Source organism: Paramisgurnus dabryanus, chromosome 13 (assembly GCF_030506205.2).
Source record: "Paramisgurnus dabryanus chromosome 13, PD_genome_1.1, whole genome shotgun sequence".
In the NCBI taxonomy this organism is placed as follows: Eukaryota; Metazoa; Chordata; class Actinopteri; order Cypriniformes; family Cobitidae; genus Paramisgurnus; species Paramisgurnus dabryanus.
The window spans coordinates 17,728,805-17,747,170 of NC_133349.1; the positions used below are offsets into that span (position 1 = coordinate 17,728,805).

The window sequence follows — 18,366 nt, forward strand, 5'->3', positions numbered from 1 at the left end:
AACAATGTTGGATATAATTTCTGGGCTTCTAACGCCCCCTTCTGGTTATTTATGAGACTGCGACATTAATGGAAAGGGAGTGTCGTTTGTGTTTGTTTGTTTGTTGGTTGGTTGTTTGTTTGTTGGTTGGTTAATAATTGAGAGTCTGTATCCTACTTGTCGTTGATTTACAGAATGCCAAATCTTAATTGGTGAATTTGTGATTGGCGATTAACCGAATTAATAAAAGTAGAAAAGTAAGTTGGACTGTCTTTAGCAATACTGTGTTAAGGACTGGACTGTAACAGGAGGTGAGAAAGAAAAGCGTGACGTATTACTTTTTATTATCATTAAAATATATGCGTTTTGTTTACGCGAAAAAAACTTTTATTTACATTGGTTATTTTATTCAAAGGCTATGGAGAAACCATGCATCTTAGCCACCACGCTAGGAGAAAATGGGGGCATCGATCGGCGTTTTGCGCCTTGTATTGAGAAACACTTCACTATAGTCCCATATGAGAAATTTGTTTCGAGGAAAGAGGACTTCGCTGACAAAATCCAGGCTCTGTTTGTTTGGAATGCAACAATAAATGTTGATCGTAATCTGTTACAGTCCTTACCTAACCTCAAAGTTGTAGTAAACGGTGGGGTTGGAGTAGACCATCTTGATATTTCTCTTATCAATAGCTTTAGAGTCAAAGTTTGCAACACTCCTCATGTGGTGGACAATGCCACTGCAGATATTGGCATGGGTTTACTGTTAGCGTCTGCACGAAAGATTGTTGAGGGTGAGAGCTGTATTTTTCTTCATTGTTTATGCTGTATTTCCTCATTCTGGCATCATTGTGAAATAACATTTTCCATTGTGATATTATTTGATCTCTGCAGGACACATTTTTAGTAGGTTTCGGGAATCTGATGATTTGACAACGATATCCTTGGGCACTGACGTTAGTGGAGCCACCCTTGGCATAGTTGGGATGGGTAAAATTGGATACAAAGTAGCTAGGAGAGCTCAAGGGTTTGAGATGAAAATCCTTTACCACAATAGGAATCGAAGGTCTATCGGCTGTACTTTAATTTACTTGGTCACTAGTTTTTTTAATTAATTCATTTAATAGAGAAAATAACATTTTTTTACCTTCTTGGACATAACTTTTGTTGCTCTCTTAAAAGACTTTAGGAAAAATGAACGGAGAGCATATCCAAGAATTATACTGATGGTTGCAAAAAGTTAATCAAAAGTGGACAACAATTAATCCTGTTTTTTTTCTTCTTTTCATTCAGGACAGAGAGTGAAGAAAGAGCAGTTGGGGCCACATATTGTGAAAGTATGGAAGAGTTGTTGCGGAGGTCAGACTTTGTCATGGTGGTAGTCGATCTAAACCCTCAGACACACAAGCTGATTGGTGCCAAAGAGCTTGCATTGATGAAACCCAGCGCAACCCTTATCAACATTAGCAGAGGTAACATAATTGGCTCTATCAATGCTATGCAGTCCAATTACAGAAAGCCCTGTTTAAAAATGTAACAAATGCAGAAGTGATTCTGATTTTTGCTTTAAATATTTAACAGGACAAATTAATATTCAAGCTCAATGAGACATGCCTTTAACAATATGAACGTACTTCTGACCAGTTTATAAATATATTTTACTGTTTTAGGTTTGGTTGTGGACCAAGATGCTTTAGTGGATGCTCTGCAAAAGAAAGTGATACGAGCCGCAGCATTAGATGTTACTTATCCTGAGCCACTGCCCAGGTTTGCTTTCAATTACACTTGGTGTAAATTATACAGAACTGTATAATTGCAAGATGTCCTGCATTAAGTGCATCACTGTTGTATTATTGATATATATGCACCGCTCTAAAACTTTTCCACTGATAACTGATTATTTATACTGATATTTGCTGAGACCGATAACAGTGGTGGCCGGTGACTTCTTTTTTTGAAGTTCATAACAACATTTTTGTAGTCTGTCATGTGTGTGGTTCCTTTTTTCAAAATATGTGTTCTGTATGTCAAGAGATCCTGTGTGCATCATGTGTCTTGTCAAAATAAGTGCACTGACCGATAGTTTGGTGGTTAAACTAACTTGCACCAACTAAATTCTGAAAAAATAAAATTTTCTGTATGTGATTTTTTTCATATAATAACCATTAATATTGAACGTTAAACTAAAATTTCTTTACATTTTCTATACACACAGCTCAACATTTTTGCATATTCCTGTTCTCTTTTGAGTGTGAAAAGTTGCTTTTATCGGCCAATAGTTGATATCGGTGCATTTCTATTGATTAAAGATACTATTCTATGTGTCATACAGGGACCATCCCCTGCTGTCCTTCCCAAATGTCATCGTCCTGCCCCACTTTGGAACCCACACTATGGAAACGACACAGGTTATGGTGGAGAGGATGGTGACCAATGCCTTGGCTGTTCTCAATGGAGACCAGCTTCCTGACGAAGTCAAGGCATAGCGCCAAGATCACAGAGCCATCTGTCCATTCTTTCTTTACAGCAAAAGAAAAACCGATTTTATTTTATCATTATAAAACTGAAAAAAAAGTTTGTGAGTATTCTGTGCATGATATTATATATTTAAAGTTGGTGGTTTGTAAAACTGAGCAGTAGTTTATATTTCTCACTGTTACATTTCTTAGTAAAATCATAAAATGTATACTGATCCTGCTATGAAAAAATACTCTAAAAATAAACTTAACCCTTCAGGAAAGAAAATAGTTTTTTTCTTTAGATTTCTTTTTTCTATATTATTTCTATTGTGAATATTTGCCTACATTTTAATTATTTGTTTGATACTTTGTGACCTTTTGCATCGCTTGTCAATCTTTCTGGTTTCATAACGTTCTTATTTCCCCTTGCCAATATTTTCGTCACTGTTTTGTTGTCAACCAGCGCAAAATTGGACTTCTGAAATGCTTAGGGATGTTTTTGAAAAGCTATGGACAATAAATAAATGGCCAGTCTCAGTGTATAATGTTGCTTTCGTTCGTTTTTGCCTTTGACAGAAGACACGTCCCGCTTTTCCGCTTATTCACTGATGCGTAACGCTATTTGGCCATGCAGAGCTAAACAAAACAAAACGCGAGTGGTCTGCGAAAAGTGGCCAGTTGAGTCGAAGCTGATCGGAGATCATGAACAAGACGTTGAGAAAGTCGCAGTCTCTGCGCTGCTGCTCTGTCCTGGAGGTGAAGAGTAAAGTAAGTATTTACATTTTTGTGATGTTTGTACTTTGTGGTTCACCAAAGGTTTGAGCGTGCGAGTTAAAACAATTACTACACAGTTCTATGCTTTGTTTTATTTTATTTTATATGATTAGAGCTTTTTTGTTTATATACAGTCAGTGTGTTTTTTTGTTGGTCAAAGTTAATTGACAGAATTCGTTTAATATGCTAATTTAATCTCAGATCGTCGCATTTGATTCAGTATTTTTTTATAGTATTAGGGAAATACCTTTGTAAACAAAGACCTACTACTAAACCAAAACCTACACAATAACCAGAAACGCTCACTTCCAAAATATGTCCATTGTTTTAGGTGGTTGAAGACATCACTACTTGCTTAGGCTCACCCTGTGTCTTTTTTCAAATACAGTTTCATACAATTTATTTCATGTCCTTCTGTCTCTACAGTATGGTGCAGAGTTTAGGAGGTTTTCCCTTGATCGATCAGAGCCTGGGAAATACAAAGATTTCCATAGGCTCCTTGTGCATTTACATCACTTGTGGAAAATTGATGTCCTTATTGGCTATGCAGATGTTCATGGAGAACTGTTGCCAATCAATAATGATGACAATTTCGTCAAAGCGGTGACCTCCACACGATCTTTATTGCGCATCTTCATTCAGCTACAAGGTACAGCAAGGGTAGAATATAGATATATATCATATTCTTTCAACTCGCAATACCAAAATCACACTATGGATGTATGTGTGTACATTGTAAAAAGTGAAGAGAAAAATGCTTAATTGGTAAAACCTAAACAAATGTTGAAAAAAATTGAAAAATTCTTAAAAGAAAAATTCTAGTTGGAAAAAAATAGGTGTTACCAATTGAGTGAAACGTGGGTAACATCTCCAAATGCATAAAATGAATGTATATATTGTGTACAATATTTATTTTCTTTATATAAGTAAATTTCAGATAATTTTGTGACATTAAGTTGCTACAGGCCATTATCCAGTGTCTTAACTTCTTGACCAGAAAAGGAAGAAATTATCTAGTCAGGCATCATGTACTTGAGCATAATTGCTTTCTATTCCCAAATGATTTGTTTGTTTGGGCAGCAAATTATCTTGTTGCTTTCCGTCAAAGTTTATTTAATTTCTACCGATGTTTTTCTACACTGTAAAAAAATATGCAGCATCAAGTTAAAACAACTTGGTTTTGCAAGTCATTTCAACCTACTATTTTAAGTTTTGGCTTAAAAAGTTGATATAACTTATAAAATCAAGTTGAAATTGTTTAACTTTATGTTACTGGAACTTAAAAAATTAAGTAATGTGTTGATTTGACAAAAATGCTGCACATTTTTGGTTCCTTATAACGTTTAGCATTTCAAAAGAACTAAATAAATTACAAAATAGACTCAAGACACTTAGTAAAATGATTAAAAAGGTTTAAAAGAAGTCAGAATGTCAGAAAATCAGCTTTGTTTAACCTACGTCATGCACTGTTTTACAGAGGATGCTGACCAGGGTAACATAAGTGCTGGAAGCATGATAAAACGAAAGAAATCTCCGGCAGCATCGCGTGGCGATGTCAGCCACAGAAAATCTCAGTTTCATATCAGCATGCCGCACAACTTCCGCCCTGTTTCCTCCATAATTGACGCGGACATCTTGCCAGAATGCCACCGAAGAGTCCGTCTGTACCCCCAGGGCTCGGACAGACCTCTGGGATTTTATGTCCGTGATGGTACTACAGTAAAAGTTACTCCCTATGGTTTGGAAAAATTGCCAGGCATTTTTATCTCACGCATAATACCTGGTGGCCTGGCCGAGAGCACAGGACTTCTGGCCATCAATGATCAGGTCCTGGAGGTAAATGGTATTGAAGTTATGGGGAAGTCTTTGGACCAGGTGACTGACATGATGATTGCCAACAGTCACAACCTTATCATCACAGTAAAACCTGCAAACCAGCATAACAACATAAGAAGAAAAAGCTGCGTTTCTTCAAGCTCAAGGCTCTGTCTTAATAGCATGGACTCCGTCAGCTACCCAGGTCTACCAATGATAATGAAAGCTTATGGCTTGACAGGTAATGGGTCTGAGAGTGAAGATGATGCAGATGTGATTGTAGAGAGGCCCATTAAATGCGCATCCCGCCACTCCAGTGCTTCTAAACCCTCTTATATCTCTCATCCAAATGTTTATGCTCCTTCCAAGCCTCAAGTTTCTGCTAGACAGCGCAGCTCGTTAATTTCCGCATCTTCCTATCGCTCTCAGCCTTGCCTCAACTCTACAGCTTATGCTGAACAAGACCTTTCGCTTCGCAGGCACCTGATCTCTCAGCAGCATTATGGCTATTATCCAGCCATCAGGCAGGGAAGGTCAAGTGCCAGCACCCATGACATTCTAGACACATGGCACATAGATCTAAGTCAACATTTGATTTTGCCCCAGGGGGCAATGGAAGAAGATGGAATTGTTGTCATTTTGTGAAGACCTTGTATAACTACACCACCCATGTTACCCATCCTGCACTTTACACTTTTTAAATGACTCTGAGTAACATATACAGTATGTAATTTATTTGTTGACATTTTGCATCTAATTCGTATACACCACTTAATGGGTCCCACTGCAGTGAATGGACTTTTTCTGTCATTTGTGACAACTTGATTCAAATTTAGTTCAACAGAGATCACATTTTTAGAAACCGCAAGTATTAGCCAATGAAGGATTTAAAGTTGAGCATGAATATATACGTATATATACAATGTATTTAAAAATATAAGAATGCTGATTACTTTTAAGATTTCTTTATTATTTAACATGACCTCTGGGTTTGGAAACTACAGTTTTAAAACTCCATGATGCTGTACTGTTTTTGTGACCGTGGAAACTGCTGTTTGCTTGTCTGGTTTTACCTATATTTTACCATTACTTATATTAAAAATGTAAGCAATAGAAGAACCTTTTTTACATGTATGGTGTGATAAAGAACCTATTAACATCTGAAGAACCATTCTGTCTCACTTTCTAGTAAAAGAAAAGGTTCTTTAGATGTAAATCTTGGATGAAAGATTTTTTTGGGGAACCAAAAATGGTTCTTCTATGGTATCGCTGTGAAGAACCTTTTGTAACACCATGATTTTTAAGAGTATTAAAACTTTAAAGATTATTGTAGATTCAAAATATGGTATAAGTAAAAGAAGTTTGTTTGATACATACACATGCTAAGATGAGTCACTTTATGAAAAATAATAATCTACCATCTAAATATCAAAAACTTTATTTATAATCTGCATTGTTACCATCAAAATAAAGTCAGGTTAATACATATGCATGGAAGTGGTAGTGTCTGAGTTTGTTAATTCCTAAGCAATGTCTGAACTGATTTATCATACATTAATACTTTAAATTGCATTGACTGTTTTTGCATGCTCACCTTTGCAATTCATACATGCTGTACATGACAGATGTGCTTGCGCAGATGACATCAACCACCTGAACTGCAACAAGTATCCATAACACATAATCCAGACAAGCAGCACACAGTTATCTGTCATAATTTATCAGGAAGTGTAATAGCATGCTTCAATCCATCAATCTACCTTGCCATTGACCATAAAGTGATGTGCCACAGGTGGGTCTACAACATCCACAGGTAAGGACCACAGCCATGGTCCATGATTAATTCCTATGACCATCAGATTGATCAACTTTGCAAGATCAGCCCACTCTTCATTCATTGGTGGAGCTGCACTATGCAATATGTAAATTAGACAACGTCACTTCCTGTCTTCCTGTGCGCCATGTTTTTCAGCAGGAGTGGGATGATGTTTTAGTGAGGTACAATTAAAAGTGGCAAAATATTGCGCTTGGCTTGAATTTCAGCAGACGATCACAGATGCGATAGAGAAGGCGGATTGAGCGAAACTCAGACGCCGCGGACTATGAAGTAGCAGATTCAATAGCGCGCGCCTTTCAGTGACGCCGGAAGAAACCTACGGACATCCATCCACTCAATCGGCAGCTTTGTGCCTGAATATTCAAGGTAGACACAGGTTTCTAATAGACGTCATTCTTAGCGTGAATTACAGACGACACAAAGGTTTTCCCCTATGAATTGCACTTAAGGTCAGGGCTTGTTTTAAAAGAACAATAATGATGTGTCAGAAAGCGCATCACAGACTGGTACATAGTTACAACAAACTGAACATATTATAACCATGTTATATAGGTAGATCAGTTACGATTATCTAAAGGTGGTTTGTTCTGTTATGAAATGTTGTGTGTGATAATTTAATATTTTTTCTATATTAAAATTTTCACATGCAGGATCGTCAAAATGTATCAGGTTCCAGTAAAGAACCTGACAGAACTCAGACGACCGAGGAAACGCGTCAAAAGTATTTTGAGTGACATTGGGATGCAGCAGTGTCAAGAACTGATAGAGGTAAATAACGTAAACAATAAGAAACGATGTGCTGAATATCGTAAATAAGTCACGGCTTAAAACTCCTTCAAGTAGGCTAATGTATTGTTTTTAGAAACATTACAATAATACAAAATGTAAAGGAAAAATATTAAAAACGCAACTTTAAATAAATAACTAAATGTGTTAACAGCACCAAAAAGTTTTACATTGTTTTTAACATTGCTAGGTTGGTTGCTAAGGGTGCTGCGCACTGATACACAGAATCGATGGGGGTGTGTTTCATAGTAAATAACACAGCTATTGACCAATCAGATTTAAAGGGGACATTTCACAAAACTTTTCTAGGATGTAAAATAAATCTTTGGTGTCTCCAGAGTACGTATGTGAAGTTTTAGCTCAAAATATCACATAGATAATTTATTATAGCTTGTTAAAATTGCCACTTTGTAGGTGTGGGCAAAAATGTGCTGTTTTGGGTGTGTCCTTTTAAATGCAAATGAGCTGTTCTGTGCACTAAATGGCAGTGTCGTGGTTGGATAGTCCAGATTAAGGGGTGGAATTATCCCCTTCTGACATGATAGAGGGAGCCAAATTTCAATTACCTATTTTTTCACATAGAGACAGAGCGCCGTTATGCTAATTTGAAAACCACGCCCACCAGGGGGAAAACAATCCATTAGTCTCCATTGACTTTGTATTGCGAGAAGCCTCCTTTTCATTTCTGGCTTATATAAAAGCTGCTGTGTGACAAGGTGTACAGCTAACAAGCCAAAAAACCCAGAAATACGTTTTTATAAGCTGTCAAGCCGTAAAACCCAGCCTTTAAGGAGAAAAAAGTGGATCGCCGACTACGTTTCCCTATAGTGGGTGCAGTTGTTTTTTCCCCCGGTGGGCGTGGTTTTCAGGTTATGACGTGTTGCACTCTGTCTCTATGCTTGCAGAGAATGGTTTACCAAAACTAAGTTACTGGGTTGATCTGTTTCACATTTTCTAGTTTAACAGAAGCACTGGAGGACCCAATTATAGCACTTGAACATGAAAAAAGTCAGATTTTCATGATATGTCCCTTTTAAGGACTTAAACTAACTGTTTTATAATAGGAATTTCACTTGACCATTATGATGTTATTTCCGCTAATGTCTCAATACATTTTTTCAACAGACATACAAAGACTTTGATACTGGGGATGCAAGTTTCAACGGCACAGAATGGGATGATTTCACTGACGGTCATGTTGGCAAAAAAAGAAAAAAGGTGATTTTGTTTAAAGCCAATCATCACTTTTCAGTGTTTTTCTTTCTTTTCCACATGTAAAATACTGAAGTATTTACTATAGTCAACTGTAGTAAAATTCCTAGACTTTACAATGTTTTTAAACTTGACTATAGTAAATATTAAAGCATACTACTACAGTGTTTACTATAGTTTATCAATTCACTGTAGTTAATACTACATTATATACTACTATAGTATCATGGGTGTCGGAAGCCAAAACAAATGTTGGTGGGTCCAAAACATTTACTGGAGGAGATTTTCTTGTATATTTTAATTAAACAATTGCTTTTATAGCCAAAACTTTGCTTAATTTAATTGTGTTGCAGACTGGAGTGCAGCAGGCGAAAAAGTAGTAAAATTTCGAAAACACGAAAAGGAGTTTATATTATACAGACTCTTTTTTTTCTGCCACATCTTTTCCTTCTCTTCGCCTCTCTATTAATGTGCTTTGACATAGAGCTCTGTGAACAGCCAGCCTTTTATGCAATGACCTTTTGTGTCCTGCCCCCTTGTGCAAGGTGTCAATGGTCTTCTTTTGGACAACTGTCAAGTCAGCAGTCTTCCCAATGACTGTGTAGCCTACAGAACTAGACTGAGAGACCATTTAAAGGCCTTTGCATGTGTTTTGAGTTAATTACCTGGTGCCACACTCTAATCGGCTATCTTCAAAATTGAACCTTTTCACAATATTCTAATTTTCTGAGATACTGAATTTGGGATTTTCCTTAATTGTCAGTTATAATCATCAAAATTAAAATAAAATAAAAAATTTGAAATATTTCAGTCTGTGTCTAATGAATGAATTTAATACACAAGTTTCAATTTTTGAATGGAATTAGTGAAATAAATCAACTTTTTAATAATATTGTAATTATATGACCAGCACTTTTATATACTTACAGTTTACTTTCTATATTGAATAATAAATTATACTACTGTATATTTAATGTGTCTTCATTTATTCCCCAAAGATATCTGTTTTTAAATAACATTTTGAAGAAATATTAATTGTAAAATTATTTTTGTCCTGCAGCATCCATACCGGAGCCAGGCATTGTGTTGCAATCTGTGTCGGTATGGCAGCGAGTCTGTAACTAGATTCAGAACTCATCTTTTTCGCTGCCACGAACACATGCTGGACCTTGCCTGTCTGTTACTGTGTCCCCACTGCCCATTTGTTGACACTCCAAAAGTCACAGACCAACACATGAAGTTATTTCACGGCATTCCTTCAAAAGGCCAAGCCATTGCTGTGCAAAACAGCCCTAGACCCTCTTTGGCCCACACATCAAAAACTGTGTCAGTTACAATCTCCGCTGATGCAGCTGATGACCGATATATATGCGCAACATGTGGCTATCATGACTCTTTACTGTATGTGATGAAGAAGCATGTCTTGGTAAACCACTATGCTATGAAGTTGGACCATTACTTTGGCCTTGGCCCGGATCGCACACAAAAGAAAGAGGGTGAGCAAAAACGCGATGGTACTGTAAAATATCACTGTAAAGTGTGCAAACTACCAGCGGAGACCATTGAGCATCTACTCTATCACATTTTGAGTTCGGAGAAACACAAAGACCTCAACAGGCAGATAATGCCTTCTATAATCGAAAAGAACTGCACAAATCAAATCGCCAGACAACCGAATCTGTTTAGCCTCAAGCCGAAAGCGATGCAGCAGGTAACACTGGTTGCGAGATCAAACTACATGCAACAGCAGATGCAACAAACGAATGGAAATGGTATATCCAAGTCTAATGGCACCGTACTCATGGCTGGACCAAGCAACACGGCCGCTTTGTTTTGCTCTCCTGGTGCAGGGCAAATGTTTCTGTCCCCACAAACACAAGCCTTATATTCAGGCGCAACACTGACTACGCTTCAGAACAGGCAGCAGCAGCCCTCTGCTGGATTGCCACAAGTGTTGCCAAGCTCACAGATAGGAAAGCCAATTAATATGATGATGCCAAACATGTCACAAAGCACACACAACACAGTACCCATTACTATGACCATGCCCAGGTTACCACAGCCTCAGCAAGCTCAGAAGGTCGTTTTTCCACCTGGTCTACAGGTCAACCTTCCAGCCGAAATGGGTGTGCGTCCGCCCATTCTTGTTACTCCAGGTCTTCAACTAAATCATACAGTTCCCAGATCTCCTCTCATAGCCTCTCAATCCGTGCGTCTCATTCCCACAGGCAACCAGGTCAATGGCGTTCCGACCTACACTTTAGCACCGGTGCAGGTCACAGTGCCTGTCCAGGGCAACCCTGCCCAAGTAGTTTTGACACAAAACACTCCTCACGTCAACCAGCCTTCAAATTCAGCTGTGGTGCCCGCTGGTCTTATGCCTACCATTCAGAGGGCAATCAATAGAAATGCTGTACCGAACGAGTTGGCTGTGCTTGCTCCGTTTTTGAAAAAACATAACGATTCCACCGTCAAGTGTCTAAGGTGCAAAATTTTGCTGACAGAGCAGGGGATTTTTCAACATTTGTTGCATGGCTTGAAGTGTCTGTTCTGCCCTCAGATGTTTTACTCGTTCAAACAAATAATGCATCACTCGACGAAAGAGCACAGCCTCACAATCAAGCAGAATCGAGATTTCATAAAAGAGCAGTTTAGTCTTGACTGTGACGAAAAGGGCAACCTGATGTTTACTACCTTTAATCTAAACACAGATGTGCCCAAAGACCTGCTTGATAACAGAGAGCTCAACCTGGCACTGATCACGAGCTTTCAGGAGAAAATATACATTAAAATGTATCCAGATAAGGCAGAATACCCAACCACATTAAAGGCAACACCTACCAACTGTCAATTCTGTCCGGTGAAGTTCGAGACTTCTGAAGAATACGAGCAGCATCTTCAATCGGAGCACCACGTCGTTCCCACCGTTCATGCAATACTGAAAACTCCTGCTTTCAAATGCATATATTGTTATGGAGTGTACACTGAAAAATCAACACCAAAAACCATTTCCATTCACGTGCAGCGCTGTCGTTGTGCTCCCAAAGCAGTCAAAGAGGCAGAGAGGAAACTTAACCCAGATACGATGGGATGCCTTGATGTGGATTTATGTACTCCTGTTCAGACTGGAAACTCTTCAGAAGTGATCTCTGAGAATAAAGTGGATTGTGTCAAGCCAAAAAGAGAGTCTACTGGAGAGAAGAGAAGCAGAAGGAAAGTTTCCAAAAATAGAGCGTCAGTTTCCAAAAATGCAGCGGGAGTTTCAAAAAATGCAGCGGCAGTTTCCAAAAACGCAGCTGCAGTTTCAAAAAATACAGCGCCAGAAGACCCTCCAGCTCCAGTTGAACTTGTCTTGGACCCAACAGGAATGGAAATGACATCTTTCGAAGACAGAAAAGAGTTCCTTTCAAGGTACTTCCATCGCAAGCCATACGTGACAAAGATTGAAATGGAGTTGCTTGCTTCTCGTTTGTACATAAACAAAGGTGATGTAAAGGCTCATTTTAATACCAAGCTTACAAAGTGCTTGAAAGCAATCCAGAAGAAAAAGACTTTTGTATTGCTCGGGTTCAAAATGAACGACGTGAACAGGTTGCAACACAATCTGTTTATTCCAGTGGTGCAGCCTGTGAAAAAACTGAAAACTGAAATAACTAAACAGGTGACATGTTTGTATAGAGCATATTCAAACTAGGATGCAAGCATTGCAAGATGTTTATTTATAAAATGAATTGATATACACATTTATGACATGATTTGACTCTTGGCTGTGGTCTTTGTTGTTTTGTGATAAAAAACAAATTTTGATCACAGACTCTCCCCACCATACATTTTTGTATTTGTGATGTATATAGTTCATAGGATAATTGTGTTAAACTGTAAAAAAACTCTAAGATAAAAACACTCAATTTAGCTTATTTTATATTGAAGTTGTTTTTTTACGCTTGCACAATATATTTAGGGTGTTGTGTAGTAAAACAGTTCTGCATCTAACATTTTGTATTATAATTTTAACAAGTGAAGGCCTGGTAACTTTCTACTAACTGGCAAAAACTAGAATTTAAAAGCTGTATCACTGAGAGGGACACTTTGTTTTATGTCCGTTTTGTTTATCATATAATACACTGTAAATATTTTTCAAGATGTAAAGATGTAAACCATCAGTGCTCACTCTTTAAGGTTTGCAGTTGTATTTGCATCTTGAAATAAATAAATGTTTCACCAAGTAAATGATTGGCATATAACCTAACCTGTATAAATTTCTTTGTTCTGATGAACACAAAGGAAGATATTTTGAGAAATGTTTGTAACCAAACCGTTTGTGGACCCCATTTACTTTCATAGTATTCATTTTTCCTACAATGGAGGTGAATGGGGTCCACGAAGGGTTTGGTTACAAACATTTCTCAAAATACCTTCTTTTGTGTTGATCAAAACAAAGAAATGTATGCAGGTTTGTAACAACATGAGAGTGAGTAAATGATGACAGAATTTTATTTTTTTGGTAAACTATCCCTTTCATTTGTATGTAATGTGACACTTTGTGACATTTTACAAATAAAATAATTGATCAATTCACCTACTTATACTATGCTTTAAAAATATGTATACTGTTTGATATAGGAAAGTATATGAATTGTAGTGTGTAGCAAAAGATATAGGGACATAGACATGGCGGCGTCCGAAAGCTCTAAAATGCTGCCTTTGGAGGCAGCATGTCAAGGCACGTCCAAACCCATGTTTGCTTTACTTTCTGTCTCCTGGGATACCTTTATTGTCTTGTCCCATAACTGTATGTGTGGGTACGCACAGGTAATATGATTGGTTGAGCCTGAATGAGTTTGAAAAAAATAAAATGGCAGCCAAGAAGCGTAACTAATCCCATATTTGAAAGCCACAATACTAATTTTTCACTAGAAATGCAATTAAATGTGAAAATACCACTTTATTTACAATAAAGTGGTATTTTCACATTTAATTGCATTTCTAGTGAAAAATTAGTATTGTGGCTTTCAAATATGGGATTAGTTATGCTCAATTTTCGGTTGGAGATTTTCAGAAAAGGTCACGTGATTTCTGGTAAGGGAACATAGGCACCATCAATGACCCTGTCCCAAATGGCACACTTCGTGTGGACTTTCGGTCTGATGGCCTTAAATTGCGCGTGTTCACTTAGGGTGCGTTCCACTCCAGTTTTAGACACACACTCGCAAACTTCCCTAAGCACTTCCCCTCGGGGGAATCCCTGTCGCCATTTTGAAGTGCGTTCCACTTCGTCAAGTGGACGAGGGAAGTTTGTATGGACAGACCCTCGCTCCCTCGATTTTGACCGAGGGAGCGAGTCTGCTTCATATGTACACTTCATTCAGCTTCATATCCCACAATGCAACACGATTGTGACGTCACTTCAGCAACTCGCGCTTTGCACATGGAGGGGGCGGTCTCCACTTTCCATGTGATCAAGGGCTTAGGGCGATCCATTTGAACCCACTTTAAGTGTTCTAGCAGGAGTGGGCACTTGTACAACGTAAGCAATGACGTACATCCGAGTGAACGAGACTGAGTGAAGTTAGCGAGGGAAGTTCATAAAAAAACGAACTGGAACGCAGGGCCAGTCTACGAGTTCGTAGGGTGTCCCATATGTCATTTTTATGCTCCGAAGTGTGCTCATCAGCGCCCCCTTTGCACCCTTGATCTGGCAAAGCCCGCACTGCTGCAGGCTCCACACATTTAACCTACCCAGAAGTCCTTGCGAAAGATCGATCAGATGACGGATGGGAAGAGTTCACACTGATGGGCAACTTCTCTTCCTATTTCCGGCAGGACACTCGGAGTCTGTCCCAAAATATGACTCAGGTGCCGGTGCGCTCTCTGGACTCGCGTCAAGAGTCCTTAAGGTCTGCACTCTATGATGGCCCTGTCCCAAATGGCACACTTTGGACTTATGGACTTCCTCAGAATCCACACTTTGATGAAATCATGTAGTGCAGACCTTAGGAACCCTTGTTGTGAGTCCACGAGGGCGCACTGGAGTTGTATTTTGAGATAGACTCATGTACCACGCCGGAAATAGGAAGAGAAGTATCCCATCAGTGTGAACTCCTCCCTTCCATCGTCTGATTGACCTGATTGCTCTTTCGCAAAGACTTCTGGGTAGGTAAAGTGCGTGAAGCCTGCTGCAGTGCAGGCTTTGCAAAGACTGCATCAAGGGTTCAAAGTGGGCGCTGATGAGCACACTTCAGAGTGCAAAAATAACAGATGGGACACCCTACGGACTCGTAGACTTAAGCAAGCATACGCATTTTAAGGCCACGAGAGTTCACATGAAGTGCGCCATTTAGGACAGGGCCGATGTCAACCAAGTGTGGACTCTGAGGAAGTCCACAAGTCCGGGTGTGCCATTTGGGACAGGGCCATTAAGTTGAAGTTGGCTCACGCAATTTTTGGTTGGTGAGCTTCAGAAAAGGTCTTGTGATTTCCCGTAATGGAACATACTGTAGGAACCATCAGTGCTCACTGCGTTGCATTGTTGGGGGAATGTAGCATTTTTAGAGAATGAACGTTTCAGTGCACTGGAAGGATTTTGCGATGGAGGCCCTGTCCAAAATGGAGTCCACACTTTGATGACATCATGTAGTGCAGACCTTAGGGACCCTTGATGTCCATGAGGGCGCACCGGAGTCAAGCGTCATGCCAGAAGTAGGAAGAGAAGTTGCCCATCAGTGTGAACTCCTCCCATCCGTCTGCTCTTTTGCAAGGACTTCTGGGTTGGTAAAATGTGTGGAGCCTGCAGCAGTGCGGGCTTCGCATCAAAGGGTGGCGCTGATGAGTGCACTTTGGAGCGTTAAAATGACAAATGGGACACCCTGGACTCCTGGACTATGTGAACCCGCACAATTTAAGACCATGAGCCAGAAAGTCCTCATGAAGTGCACCATTTGGGACAGGGCCTGAGACAGCCCTTAAAATGTCAGACTCCCTGATCAGTGCCCTGACTACTGAACAAGAGAGCTGATTGAGACACAGACATTGCTTCATGAGGCAGCGAGCCTAGCTTTTGGACGCAGCCATAATATCGCAAAACATAATAAAAAGGCTAAAAGTTTACAGTGTAGCCATTTTTTAAAGTTTGCAAACAATATACTGTTTTATAACATCACAAATTCTAACAATTTAAATGTTTCTTCAAAAATGTGTATGAATGGATTTCAGCTTTTCTTGTGTATTGTTTACATTAACCAAATTAAGTTAATTAATGACGCATTACAAAACTCCTCGCAAAGAATTGTGGGTAAAGGGTTGCGTTGGTGTGTGGGAAAATGCACTTTGATTTTCTAAAGTAGACCATCTGATTACTTTATGGATACTTATTTTAACATAATAACAGTTAATGTCTAATACTTTTAAGCACGAAAGAGTATGCGAATTGAACTGGAGGGAATCTCAGTCATTCCGATCGATTTAATCTGCTTTCAATTACTCCTGCCTTAGCAGTGCATTCAGACGAGTGCTGTCGATGTACTCTCCAGGTCAACGCGCGTGCAGGACAAACCAATTTAGTAAATATGTTGGCTGTAAATAGAATCCCAAAAATGATCCGTAATATAACAGCCCGACCCGAAATACTGTCTTTGTTAATAACGTTTAAAGAAAGGAGTATTCACAGCTCAGCCTGTCTATCTGGTGCTAACAAACTGATGAAGATGCTGGCCAATAAGAAGTAAGTCATCATTTTGTACACTGCTTATGAAACAGCTGGTTCTGTTCATAAAGTTGCTAAATAAAGTGTTCGATATGTTTTGTTTTTACAGGAAAAAGCATTGGTATGTCACTCCTATACAGGTAAGCGATTACCCTTGAATATTTTAGAAATTGACATACGTTAATGTATTTAGCAGACGCTTTTATCCTTAACAACTCATTACAATAATGCAGTACATTTGATCATTATGATTGTCTAGAATTAACCATGGTTTAACAGTAGTTTTAGTTTTATTTGTAGTGAAACCATAGTAAATCACAAATTGACCTTCACATCGTGGTCTCGTCACATCTTGCAATTTTGTAGTTAAACTTCCATTATAAATCAATTCGCCAATCATAAGAGATCGTAATACGCATTCAGTCATTTTATATGTTCAGTCTACACCTTTAGGTCAGCCCGACTTTCTGAAACCAACAAAGAAGAAAAAACAAGAGGATAGTGTTCGTGTAAGAACATTGAACAACATTGTGTTCAAAGCAGTGACTGACTTGCTGACCTCATATGAAGTCAACTCAGAGATCCCTGCCTACAATGTACAAATATCCAAAGTAAGATTGTTTGCATCTAAATAATCATACACCCCATATATGCACTGTGCTTTTTAGTATTGCTCCTAACTGTCTGTCCATGTCTATGTAAGGTTTCACTCCCACCAGATTTCTCTTCTTGTCGAATATACTGGAAGACAAGTTTGTCTGCTGAACAAGATCGTCAAATTCAACAGGCTTTAGACAAATGTGCTCCTCGTATACGGTATACATCTTTTAGTTTACACTTATATTTGGTATTAAGGGATGAACATAATTACAACATTTGTTTTATTGTTTCAGATACCTTCTCATATCGCACCAAATCCTTGGCATTGTTCCTCCTGTGGTATTTATTAGAGATAAACAATATGCTGCAATGATGGAGGTAACAGACCACATTTTCGCTTTATAGAGTTTTTAGTGATTCATTCAATTATTGTATTATTTTCACGTATAAAGGATACTTAACTGTCCTTCATTAGATTGAAAACCTTCTCAAGATCGCAGATTATGGTTCAGGTGAAGATGAAACGGACCATTTATCCATCAACGATGTTGGGTAAGACAGGTGTTAACAAAACAGAATACAGTTTTTGTATTTCATTTTTTTTTATATATAATTTTTTAACTCCGTAATAATCTCCCAAAGGGCCAGACTGCATCCATTGGACTCTGAAGAAAAGAAAAGACCCGTGTTGTTTGGGGTTGATCACGATGCACTTCACAAACAGATTGAAGCTTATAAACGGGACAAGGGGTTGAGAGACTCTTATACACCGAGCTCTGCAGCAGGAGGGCTAACTCAGGAGCAGCTGAATACACTGGCGGACATCAGAAAGCAAAAACTCGTAGAGAAAAAGAAACTTAAATCCAGATCAATGAAGGATGATGACATCACACCAAAAGACTACCTGCTAGCCAGGAGTCTTCAGAAAGATGAAAAAGAGGAACTGGACAACAGTGAAGAAAGCCTGCTGGATAGCCAGATCTCACAGCTGATGGCAGAAGACAACAGGAGGGACTAAATAATTAATAATTTGGTGATTTGCACTGTGTAGAGGACTTTGTAAATTGATAAATTGTGGGCATATATATGTGTATATGACATATAAATATATAAATCTGACATATGATGGATTAGTAGACTGTTTTAGTGTGAGATTCACTGATTAATTAGTATAGCATTCACACAGAACATGTAATAAGGTGTCT

At 38.6% G+C, this 18,366-nt stretch overlaps 4 protein-coding genes across 5 annotated transcripts; all 4 read left to right on the plus strand.

Moving 5' to 3' along the window:
- Positions 1–72: 72 nt before the first annotated feature.
- On the plus strand, positions 73–3,148 carry LOC135727669 (glyoxylate/hydroxypyruvate reductase B-like). Of its 2 annotated transcripts, XR_012334782.1 has the most exons (7): positions 73–290; positions 395–770; positions 871–1,042; positions 1,270–1,448; positions 1,647–1,743; positions 2,309–2,554; positions 3,012–3,148. XR_012334782.1 is itself a non-coding variant. In XM_065245624.2 (6 exons), exons 2-6 carry the CDS (start codon positions 398–400, stop codon positions 2,460–2,462), a joined length of 975 nt encoding a protein of 324 aa, XP_065101696.2. In that variant the 5' UTR covers positions 73–290; positions 395–397; the 3' UTR covers positions 2,463–2,721. The 2 variants fall into 2 exon arrangements, 1 of the variants encoding a protein (XP_065101696.2); XM_065245624.2 differs by lacking the exon at positions 3,012–3,148 and having other exon boundaries at positions 2,309–2,721.
- pard6ga (par-6 family cell polarity regulator gamma a) lies at positions 3,063–6,516 on the plus strand. The gene is made up of 3 exons (XM_065245623.2): positions 3,063–3,203; positions 3,636–3,858; positions 4,687–6,516. The coding sequence occupies exons 1-3, from the start codon at positions 3,138–3,140 to the stop codon at positions 5,667–5,669; spliced, it is 1,272 nt and encodes a 423-aa protein (XP_065101695.2). The 5' UTR covers positions 3,063–3,137; the 3' UTR covers positions 5,670–6,516.
- Positions 6,517–6,949: 433 nt separating this feature from the next.
- adnp2a (ADNP homeobox 2a) lies at positions 6,950–13,435 on the plus strand. Its single transcript, XM_065245630.2, has 4 exons — positions 6,950–7,227; positions 7,512–7,629; positions 8,773–8,865; positions 9,920–13,435. The coding sequence occupies exons 2-4, from the start codon at positions 7,522–7,524 to the stop codon at positions 12,551–12,553; spliced, it is 2,835 nt and encodes a 944-aa protein (XP_065101702.2). The 5' UTR covers positions 6,950–7,227; positions 7,512–7,521; the 3' UTR covers positions 12,554–13,435.
- A 2,807-nt stretch (positions 13,436–16,242) lies between these two features.
- Positions 16,243–18,323, plus strand: rbfa (ribosome binding factor A). The gene is made up of 7 exons (XM_065245631.2): positions 16,243–16,579; positions 16,671–16,701; positions 17,002–17,172; positions 17,265–17,377; positions 17,455–17,539; positions 17,637–17,713; positions 17,804–18,323. Exons 1-7 carry the CDS (start codon positions 16,425–16,427, stop codon positions 18,177–18,179), a joined length of 1,008 nt encoding a protein of 335 aa, XP_065101703.2. The 5' UTR covers positions 16,243–16,424; the 3' UTR covers positions 18,180–18,323.
- The last annotated feature ends 43 nt before the right edge of the window (positions 18,324–18,366 follow it).

Bases quoted from the DNA above. Each gene is read 5' to 3' on its own strand.
- LOC135727669 (XM_065245624.2), top strand. From the start codon at position 398: ATGGAGAAACCATGCATCTTAGCCACCACGCTAGGAGAAAATGGGGGC. The intron at 1,449-1,646 runs GTAACATAATTG...TTACTGTTTTAG, and splicing joins CCTTATCAACATTAGCAGAG to GTTTGGTTGTGGACCAAGAT. The intron at 1,744-2,308 runs GTTTGCTTTCAA...TGTGTCATACAG, and splicing joins TATCCTGAGCCACTGCCCAG to GGACCATCCCCTGCTGTCCT.
- pard6ga (XM_065245623.2), top strand. From the start codon at position 3,138: ATGAACAAGACGTTGAGAAAGTCGCAGTCTCTGCGCTGCTGCTCTGTC. The intron at 3,204-3,635 runs GTAAGTATTTAC...CTGTCTCTACAG, and splicing joins TCCTGGAGGTGAAGAGTAAA to TATGGTGCAGAGTTTAGGAG. The intron at 3,859-4,686 runs GTACAGCAAGGG...ACTGTTTTACAG, and splicing joins CATCTTCATTCAGCTACAAG to AGGATGCTGACCAGGGTAAC.
- adnp2a (XM_065245630.2), top strand. From the start codon at position 7,522: ATGTATCAGGTTCCAGTAAAGAACCTGACAGAACTCAGACGACCGAGG. The intron at 7,630-8,772 runs GTAAATAACGTA...TTTTTTCAACAG, and splicing joins AGTGTCAAGAACTGATAGAG to ACATACAAAGACTTTGATAC. The intron at 8,866-9,919 runs GTGATTTTGTTT...TTTGTCCTGCAG, and splicing joins TTGGCAAAAAAAGAAAAAAG to CATCCATACCGGAGCCAGGC.
- rbfa (XM_065245631.2), top strand. From the start codon at position 16,425: ATGTTGGCTGTAAATAGAATCCCAAAAATGATCCGTAATATAACAGCC. The intron at 16,580-16,670 runs GTAAGTCATCAT...TTGTTTTTACAG, and splicing joins AAGATGCTGGCCAATAAGAA to GAAAAAGCATTGGTATGTCA. The intron at 17,714-17,803 runs GTAAGACAGGTG...AATCTCCCAAAG, and splicing joins TTATCCATCAACGATGTTGG to GGCCAGACTGCATCCATTGG.